Source organism: Micromys minutus (assembly GCF_963924665.1).
Source record: "Micromys minutus genome assembly, chromosome: 30".
NCBI lineage: Eukaryota > Metazoa > Chordata > Mammalia > Rodentia > Muridae > Micromys > Micromys minutus.
In genome coordinates, this window is record NC_137965.1 from 20,145,965 (window position 1) to 20,156,749 (window position 10,785).

Genomic DNA, 10,785 nt, shown 5'->3' on the forward strand with positions numbered 1-10,785 from the left:
TTGGGGCTCCTGGAGCTGCAGCTTTGCCTTTAAATTGATAATATTCACAAAAGGTAGAAATCTCGGGAGTGGGGGAACATCAATAAATGGATAGCCTTACCAGTTAACCCAAATAGCTAATAAATTGGATAAAAAGGGTTAAGAACATCCTGTAGACCTGTAGAACGACTCTTTAAGATCTCTACTCAGCTGCCAACACCATTCCAAGAAAAGGGCAGGTGGAGTGGGGGTAGCTCCCAGGGTATTGGGTATGAACTGAACTTACTGCAGCGGGGGATGTCACAGTATTCCCAGCGTTTGTTGGGATCTGTGGTGAAGCACCAGGGCCGCAGCTCTGCATCAGGGTTACGGCAATAATTCATCTTCAGGTTCTTGCTTGGAAATCTGAGCAGACAAAAGGAATATTTTTACCCCTATTTTCTTTCATTTTTTTTTCATTTGCCATGATAATATACCAATAATTTAGGGGAAAAATCATATAATTCAGCATGTGCTTCTTTTTTACTGTTCTAAGTTCTTTATTGTTCCCTTATATATTATATCTGAACTGTTTCTCTTTCCTCCCGTCCGCCAGTCTATCCCTCTTACTTCTTTTCTCTCCCAGATCTAATCCCCCTTTACCTCCCCTCAGAAAAGAGCAGGCCTCCCAGGGATATTGAAAAACTTCTGCAAAGCGAAAAACTGTCAGTAGGACAAAATAGCAGCCCAGTGGATGGAAAAAGATTTTCACCAACTCTACATCTGACAGAGATATTTACGATAAAGGAGAAACTCAAGAAACTAGACATCAACAAACTAAATAATCCAATTAAAAATGAAATACAGATCTAAACAGAGTTCTAAACAGAGTAATCTTAAATGGCCGAGAAAGACTTAAAGAAATGTTCAACATCCTTAGCTATCAGGGAAATGCAAATCAAAACAACTTTGAAATTCCATCCTACGCCTATCAGAATGGCTGAGATCAAAAGCACAAGTGACAGCTTATGCTATTGAAGATGAATTTTTTTTAGTAGTAATAAGCATTCACACAGATTCTTGAGAATGAGCAACAACTTAGCACCTGTAATTAGAGTTATTCCTCTTCTGGTAACCCGGGAAGGAAGATAGGCTCAGTCTTCCAAGGGCTACATTTCTAGCAGTTTCCATGTGCCAGACTTATAGAAGATAAGAAACTAACCATCCAGAATATTGAAGCAAGCAAACTTCAGTTATCCAGCTACAAATAATAACAGTCTTCAAAGAACAAAGTGCTCACTGTCATCAGACAGTGAAATGGTACAGGCAGGAAACTGATCCTACTGGTCTACCAGGCTCCAACCCCACTACCAGGAAGCTTAGAGAATCCAAGATTGGTAACTATGTTTCTTCAAGCACCTGGCCCAGGAGTCCTCCTTGGCAAGGACCCAGAAGTTTAATTGGGAGACTGTCTCTGTGCCTGGTTCCTTTCTGAGACTGGGTGCTTAGGACAAAGAGAAAAGCTAGGAATGGTCTATTGCCCCTCTTCTGGTTTCTACAGTTGGCTTGACCTAGTCATACTTTGAGAACACTATTGTGCTTGCCTTTGAAAGGCAGTAGTGGGAGCCATGTTTTAAGCTCTTTGGAATGAAAGATGCAAAACTCAGCGATGCCAGCATCTACAGGGACAGCTGTAGCTTAGCCACACTACTGAAAGTCTTAGTAGCCATGTTATGACACCAGGTCATCACGGGATGCCTGTGAGGAGATGTTTTTCTGTGAAAAGCTATGACCTTGAACCCTCACAAGTGCTTGCCCTGAAAGCCATCACTGCCTTCTGGAGCAGGGAGCTCCTGGTCCTGTTCTTAAACGCATAGTCATCTTTGAGAACATGGTAGTTGTGAATGACCCAGCGTAACTACACAGAATATTGGGGATCTGTAAGATACTTGATACCTAAAGATCACAGGTAGAACATCTAGACTGGTACAAAAGAGAAAGGAAGGGAGTCAAGGGAGCATAAACAAGCCAAGTGTGTTTCTGTTTTACCAGAAATACAAATTGGCTGTGGATTTGGTTATAACTCGAATTCTATTCATAAGGCTTAGTTGCTACCTTTCTAGCAAGTACCCATGATGCCTCTGAACCACGTGATGAGTAACAAGAACATATACTTTATATGCAGCCTAGCAGGGAAGATGCCCATCTCAAAAGTCAAAGCCACCCAGCCTTCAGTTCCTCAGATGTTTCTGCTTGCTTCAAGCAAGCAGCAGGATCTTACTTGGAAGGGATATATCCATGAGCATGTGGGCTCTGGGAATCCCAAGCCTGGCAGTCCAGTCCAGACATGGTCTTGGAGATTTTGCCCTCATACTTTTCGCCATTGCAGTGCATGCATTCCTCTGTGCAGTGTGGGAAGAGAAGAGGGGGAGAAAGAGAAACCAACGTGAAGTACAGTGGAACATAGACTGGAGTCCCTCTAGAGAGGTCTCTGGTGCTTCCTGCCACCCATTCATACCTCACTCCTAGGAGCCACTTGGCAATAAAGACTTGGAATGTTCTGATGCAATTAGGGTCCCTTTTCTGAGACAATTTATTTGAGCTCTGTGAGTCTGTGCCACTTTAACTATGGTGGTCAGAAACTCTGTGATACACAGCCTCAAACTAGAAGACGCCCACGGGAAAGGCACATGCTCTCAGAAGCCTGTAGGTTCTCCACTTTAACTTTTGTGTAGTGGAAAGCATCATTTCTAGAATGGTCTTCTAAAATTCAGTGAACTTATTCTGATCACCTGATGACTGACAGGTATATGTGTTTGCATATTACTGAGCAACATGACTGATCTGGGGTGTTTATGGGGAGGGTGTTGTATTTGTATTTGCTTTTCTTTCTTTCTTTTTCTTTTTTGCTCTCTAATTTATTTAAAAGCTAAGACTTTGATTTGGAATCGTTAAAGTCCTGTGTTGTAGAGAAATAACAAACAACTGGAATTTGTATGGTATCCTTAAAAAAAGAAAAAACAGCTGTGAAGTTGATATAAGAAGCATGTGTTCATGGGATGTAAAGACCAAATAACCTGTAAGCATCCAGATCCAAGTACAGGAGTAAATACAGGAGCTCCTCTATCTAAGGGAAAGTGATCAGAAAAGGAAGTGGCCCCTGAAATATGCCCACGTTGCCTCATAAATACCACTTGGCTCATTTTTCTTGCTCTGATAAACATACCTAGAAATACGAAGCCAAGGTGTTTTCCCAGTGTGACGCTTTAGTGCTGTCTCAGCATTGACCTTTGAGGTTCTCTGAGAAGCTAATGGGCCTATCAGAAGAAGGCGTGTCAACACACAAACTGGCGTGCTGCTCAACTTCAAACTCAACAGAATCACCCACGTGAAACCATTCCTCCCGTGTGCTTGAATCTCACTGGCTCCGTGGTTTTAATTTAGCTATTTAATAGCAACCACCTCCGGAGTTTTACACTGTGTAGGGTTTTAACCAAAGAAATTTGTATCCAAGTTTTGGATCTGGCTAAACATGCGCACATGTTGAAATAACATTTTACTAAAGATAGTTCAGAAGTGGGACTCCTTCACAAGAGGCGACACCATTACTCTTGTTTCGTAGTGTACAACACAAAGTGATGTCTCCAGGAAATGGCATATACCAGGTGTCAAGCATACAGGAAGGGTTTTGTAGAGCCACCTCTACCTTCGCATTCAGGGATGTCACAGTAGTCATATCTCTGGTCCGGATCTGTTGTGTAGCACCAGGGCCCTTGCTCGTCATTGTCTGGGTTCCTACAGTAATTCTCCTCTAGTCCCTTGTCGGGGTGTGTTCTTGGAGAGTAGCTGCATGGTGGAAAAAGAACATGGTAAAGAAAAGTGGATTAGCGAGGTAGGAGATGCTGCGCTTTGTATTGAGGGTTCAGTTCCGTCATCTGAATGTGTTTTAACTGTTGGTTGTCATTCCTTTATCTATGGATGAGAAGGCTTGTGTCAAACAGCTCAGTTTACCATCATTGCCCTTGGGTTTAGTCATGTGTGCTGAGCAGACAGGAAGACACCAGGGTTTCAGGTGCCAGTGGTTCTCCCCACACATCTACAGCACCGATTTCTCTTCTGTCTGTGTGACCCCCGCCCCTGGCATTCCGCTGAAACCTTCTATACTCTGTCACTTGCCCTCAGTGAAAAAAAAAGCACTAAGAAGGGGTCATTACCCCCATGTTACTGATCGAGGAGCCATGTGTGGTGAAACAGGCAAAAGCAGATGGTAGCTAGGCTTGACTAATCAGCCAGCGGCAGGTGAACTCTGTTGTGTAACCAGAGACCAGCCCAGTTTTCTTTGAAACACAGCCTATGTGCCCAGGATTGTGGAAAGCTGAGCTCATCATCTTCTGCTCTAGAGAAGAGTGACGGTAAAGATAACTAGATAAAACATGCAAGAACTTGCAGTCTGAAGAAGCAAGCCTAATTTCTGACTCCTCCATATCCCCATCTGAGGGAACATCTACCTGATTAGAAGCTCAGCTGGCTCATGAAAGATCCTAGCCTGGGCTATGGCCACTGGAGTCATCACAGAGAACCTGATGCCATCTAATGCTAGATGGGGGGACACAAACAGAATGACCCTAAAGTAATACGCAAGCTGCAAAGTGTCTGTTTATTTATTTATTTATTGGTTTATATCCTCATTGGGTCACAGAGGTGATGTGGGCATGCCCTGCAAGCTCAAACTTAACATTTGACTGAAACACACCCGTCTCTAAACAAGCATCATTTTCTTATACTTGGTCTCTGTTATAGTTGGTGTGATTGTCAACTTGACATGAACTAGACTCACCTGAGAAAAGAATCTCAATGAGAAAATCTCTTGATACCTGTGTGCACTGCCTGCGAGGATATTGTCTTATTACATTAGTACACGTGGGAAAATCCAGCCCACTGTGGGCATTGCCATTCCCTAGGTAGGAGATCCTGGAGTGTATAAGTACAGAGAAGGATCTGAGCACCAGTAAGCATGCATGCATTTATTTCTCTGTTCTTGACTATAGCTCTGGTGTGACTAGCAGTGTCAAGTTATTGCTGCTGTAACATTTTTTTATAATGGACTGTAATTTGTCATTGATTATCATCTAAAGTAAATTCCCTTTCTCCATGAGTTACTTACTTTTTGCCACAATATGTTTGAAATATTTGTTTATTATTATTATACATGAATACTCTGTAGCTGTCTTCAGACACACCAGAAGAGGGCATTAGATCCCATTACAGATGGTTGTGAGCTACTATGTGGTTGCTGGGATTTGAACTCAGAACCTCTGGAAGAGCAGTCAGTGTTCTTAACCACTGAGCCATCTCTCCAGCCCTTGCCACAATATTTTTTTTTTTTATCACAGCAACAGAACAAAAACTAGGACAGCTTAAAATTCAGTCGAATGGTTCTTTTGACATACCTCCTTCTATATTTTAGGACCTTCTCAGATGTTATATAACAAGATTAATAGGAACCAGCCATTTTTCTCCTGTGTTGTGAATATTCAGCTCCTCAGAATCCACATCAAAAGGTTCTCTGCTCACACTAACAGGCAGGTTTGATTTGGAAACAATGGAATTGTTCTGAATACACTCTCGAACAGCAACATGAAATAGCAGGGCTTACTTAGGTGCGTGGGGGGAGGTGGCACTCCACTTTTGACAGGTGACGCCACTCTTTGTCTTCGACATGGTTCCTCTGTAGTTGTTGCCGATGCCAGTCTTACACTCGGACAGATAGACTGAAAGAGACCCACACAGGAGCTCAAAGTCCAGCAAACGACCTCTAGAAGAAAGTGTGCCTGGCACAGTCCCAGCACAGGAAAGACCTCCATCCATGCTCTGTCTTCCTGCTCCCTGAAAGGCAGGCTCTACAAAGGACAGCTGCAAATGATGCTGGATGTTAACCCTGGGAGAGTTTTAGCTGTTGCTGTGACGCACCTAGAATCTGCCGGGAAGAATGCTGAGAGAGGGATTGTCTAGATCTGCTGGGCCCCGTGGGAGGGTTTCTTAACTGAGTTAAATGTGGTGGAAAGACAGCACCATTCCCTGGACTTGACCCTGAACTCTCTGAGGGTGAAGTGAACAGGCCGAGCACAGGTAACAGGCAAGCAAGGTGGTGCATGTTCTTTCTCTGCTCTTGACTGAGGCTGTGATGTGGCTAGCTGCTCTAATTCCACCTTGACCTCCCCTCAGTGATGGACTCTGGCCTAGAATTCATTGTGAGCCCAAATAAGTCCTTGGGTGCCCTAAGCTGGTTCCAGTCAGGACATTTTACTACAGCATTGAAGGAAACTAGAACAGATGTGTTTATTCAGAAGGTCTTTCCTCGGGTCCTCTGTGCCTAATCCATGCCAGAGCTGGACCACAGGAGAACACCAGATGGGCACAGGCCCACTTTCCTGGAGCATAAATCTTACCGGAGTCAGGACAGTGACAAAAGGAATTAAGAGAAAATGGTTTGTAACGGGATGACATCACAGTGTCACGTGTCAGAGGCATAGTGGTGAGACAGACAGACAGAAGGGAGATGTTCAGACAGAGAGGGGAGCAGGTTATGCAGAGGCCCACAAGAGTCCATCCAGCCTGAGTGTTTCATTTTTTACACAGCTCTCAACATACAAAGCATATTCACACGAGGGTGATCAAAGTGTTTACAATAAACATTCCCAACCAGCATCCACTTACCAAACCACTAGCTGTTCAATGGGCTCCATCCTATCTTAGAAACACACTCAGATGCCCACTGATGTGAAAAGATGACATCCAGGATTTCGGCACCAATGTTAAGGAAATGATGAAGAGAATGGGGGGCATATGGCCCATGGAGGTGCGGCAAGGCCTGGGGGCAAGGGAGATGCCTCTGGGGGGGTCCATGTTGGGAATTCCTTCCCCCTGAGGGACTAGCCACACAACGGTATAGTAAAGAATAGAGTTTATTCAGGTCATGGGAGAGTCAAGAGGGTGGTAGAGGCAGAGAGAGTGGGGGGGGGGGAATAGAGGAGTAGAGGTCAGCCATAAGCACATGGAGAGAGAGGGGTGAAGGGAAGGGGAATAGGAGAGGTAGGGTTGGGAGAGCAAGAGAGCCAGGAGGCAAGAGAGTCCAAGAGAGAGAGGAGGGGTCAAGCAGCCCCTTTTATAGTGTCAGGTCACTGGGGCGGAGCATACCTGGCTACTTCCAGGTAATTGAGGGGTGGGGTTTACAGAATCCCAACACCCACTGTGGTTTACAAGTGACGGGTCACCCCTCAGTGTGAGACCCTCCATGTACACCTACTTCTGCCACCAACAAGTAGTAGTAAAAGGTCCCAGGTACCATCTGTATTGTCTAATTGTTCTATTTGGTGACGCTTTGTAATAAGCAAAGCTAAGCTGTGAATGTGGACACCGCAGTGCTCACAGTTCATAGTTCTTAGATTGAGTTGAGTATCTTTTTGGTCATTGGTTTGTGACAGGGTTTCACTGTGGAGCATTGGATAGCCTAGGACTCGCCATGTAGACCAAGGAGACCCTGAACTCATAAAAATTCACCTGCGGAGATTAAATGTGTGTGCCACCATGACCAGCCAGTTGAAAATGTTTTTATGTGTATTTGTGTTATATAGTGTATTGTATACACACACACACACACACACACATTGTATGTTGCTTGTTATTATGGGGAAAGGGATGCATGTATTTGTGAGTGTGCCTGGAAGCCAGGGGTTAACAAGAGGTGTCTTGGTCACTCTCTCTGTCAGGGTCTCTGAGTGACCTGAAGCTGATTGATTTGGCTAGACTGCCTGGCCAATGGGCTTTAGATACTTACCAGTCTCTGCTCCCAGCTGGCACCAGGGTCACAGCCACACACCGCTGTCAACATTTTATGCGGGTCCTAGAGATCTGAACCCAGGTCCCTAGGCTTGAGCTCCAGGCAGTTTATAGACTGAGCCTTCTCCTAAGCCCCAAGCTAAATACTTTTAAGGACGTAAGAGTTGAATTAATTTAAATTGCTGTCAGATCCAGTGAGGACAACACACTCATATAACTGACTCATGAGCTTGGAGGTTGGGGGAGGCAGGCCATAAAGATCTAAAGGTATTGCAGAATCAGTGTGCTACCAAGACTGCCAAGATGAGGAGACTGGTGTTGGAAATGATACACTGGCCCAGTGCAGAGAGGCCCCAGTGGGGCCCCAAATCCCAAGCAAACGGTCTCTGCTGTACATCACAAGCCAGCTTGGGTTTCAATCAAAGCACACAATAGTGTTTCCCGTGTATTCGTGCTGTTAAGACTCCCCACTAAGGCCTGGTTTTTAGTTCTTCAACCCCGAGGAAGTAATTCTAACAAAGACCAGCAAACCAACAGCTTCACAACAACATAAACAAAAGGCCCACTATAGTACAGCTTCCTTAGGATGCTTCAGACCAGGAGTGGTACCCACACACACACATCAAAGGTAGAAACTTGTAGTACACTGAGAAAGGGGGAGCCAGGGTCAAGGAAAACTTCTAAAAAACAGTGCTCTGTCACAGCAGAGTGACTATACCTTAAAACAGTGTGTCATATTTTTTTAAAAGCCAGAAGAGAAAATTTTAAGTTATCCCAACACACAGAAATTACGATTGCTTGAGGGGATGTGATCATAAGCACTCTGATTAGAACACGCACACATACATGCACACACATGACTTGAATTATTACAATGTGCCCTATAAATATACAAAATTATATAATGGATTTTTTTTCTAGACAAGTTATTTCCTCATATCTCAGGCTGGCCTCAGATATTTCATTCTTCTGCCTCAGCCTCCCAAGTATTAAGATTACTGGCCAGGTTTTATTCTAATTATACCAGGAATGATGGTTTTAAGCTAGGAAGGTTTCTTAGTGGTCACATGTACAGATACAACCAAGGTACCAGTGACTGCAGAGGCCCCAGCTAGCCAAGATGGTGGCTTGGCTCTAAGGGTGGTAGTGGAGATAGTGCCTTGCAGGGTGCAGAATGTCACGTGATACTGGTAGGTCCTAGAAAAATCCTGGCTGATAAATTAGCAGCCAGTCCAGATTCACAGCAGATAAATCAGGACCAAACACTGACCGACTTTTGACTTTTCTCCTCTCTTGTTTATTTGTACCCAGCACGGTGTATATAACCTTTTGATCCACTGAAAACAAGCAAAACCAGCCTTCAAACTTCAGACTTCAGCCTTGCAACCGAGCCCTCCTGTTGCTCCTGGTTAATGATTTACAGGTGTCATATATAAATGTTAGCGATTCATCAAAGGAATTCCACTCCATCCCCTTTTCTATAGAAATCTTGGCAATGGTAGGCAGGCCTGTTCATCCCACCCTTCCCATTATTTAAGAGCTAAATGCTTCACTTGAAAGTTAGATTTATTTGACACTTGAATCTCAAGACTTAAAGTTACACAGAGGCAAGGATGGAAATACCAGGAACACCTCTTATTTAAGTCTAAGAAGGGGAATCGACTGGGGAAATAATCTCTACCTAAGTGGAGAGGCTAACCATTGTAGATTAGTATGAGGTGTTATTCAGAGTAGAAGGAGTCAGATTTTTCTCATGTCCCTCAGCACTCCAACACAAAATATTTAGAGAGCCAAATTGCTTCTATCAACAATCTGATTGCACTACCCAACCAGTCACAGAGTATAAAAGAGGCTCTTACAAGTTCATAAATAGTCATATACACTTAATAATACTTGGGACCTTCTAAAAGACAGTCCTTTGGAGTCCAAGCCACCCCAGGCCTTAAATGATGGGTTTTCTGGCCTGTTATAAAGGAAGCTGGAAAAGAAATCACAACCTTTATTTATGCATCTTCGAATTTTAAAGTGAGAAAATATAGCCCTTGAACAACGAAGAAGTGGGGAAATTCTAAACAGAAGTAAGTTTTGTCCTAATCAAAATGTTACCGAGGGTTGAAAATATCGTTGTTTGTTGTGCCTGGAGTTAGTTCAAAAGTGGAAGCCCAAGGGCACGGTCACCCTATGCCAGCATCGTAAGGAACATCTAGACGCCCCTTCCAAGCAAAACCAAGTTTCCTCTTTTCTCAGGCCACAGATAGAAATGATTGTGTAAATCTCATTCCTGTGAAGAAACAGGCTCACATTGACACTGGCCAAATAGCCAATCCTGGCTTACCTCAGAACTCAGTGTCCCTGTGTTAATCTCTGGTCTCATAAATTGAGGATATAAAATAGGAAAGAGGGAGGGGATGGGGGACATGGACGGACCTCTCTTTTCAAATAAGATGACATCTCTCATCCGGATGATGGAGGAAGTCTTGCTGTTCTCAGCCATGATCACGCATTGTTGCTCTTTACTGTGGTATTGAAATGACCTGCAGGAGAGAGGGAAGGCGTTAATGAGTGCATCCCTTGCTGGGACCTAGATCTCGGAATGGTTACCTCTGGTCAGTTTTGTCACAGTGTGTGTGTGCAATACAGTCCTAAGGATAAGCGTGTCAGCAAGACAGTCACACTCATGTTCCTACACTTTCATACTCTCCCTTGCCAATTGGTTTCAATCACTGTAATGTTTCTGCACTCCCTTCTTTCTTATCTCTCCTCTGCATGTTCTCCCTTCTTTTCTGCTCTCCCTTCCTCCCTCCCTTCTCTCTTAGAGGCAGAGTACCTAGTGGTTCTGATACTCTTATATAGCCCAGACCAGCCTCAAATTCTCAATCCTCCTGCCTCAGCCTCCATAGTATTAGAATTACAGGAAGGTGGCATTGTGTCTGACTGCCTCTTTTCCAAGTGGCAGGCATTCATTTTATGCCGCAGAGAAGTGACTCT

General features: G+C 44.1%; 1 protein-coding gene across 1 annotated transcript in view; it reads right to left on the minus strand.

Moving 5' to 3' along the window:
• The window catches only part of PLG (plasminogen), a gene marked incomplete at both ends in the record, with an annotated part of 39,720 nt that overhangs the window by 24,211 nt on the left and 4,724 nt on the right, over window positions 1–10,785 (minus strand). The window contains 5 exons of the mRNA XM_080941738.1: window positions 266–384; window positions 2,240–2,360; window positions 3,665–3,804; window positions 5,615–5,729; window positions 10,225–10,331. Coding sequence (XP_080797864.1) covers window positions 266–384; window positions 2,240–2,360; window positions 3,665–3,804; window positions 5,615–5,729; window positions 10,225–10,331 — 602 coding nt within the window. The remainder of the gene's footprint in view (window positions 1–265; window positions 385–2,239; window positions 2,361–3,664; window positions 3,805–5,614; window positions 5,730–10,224; window positions 10,332–10,785) is intronic.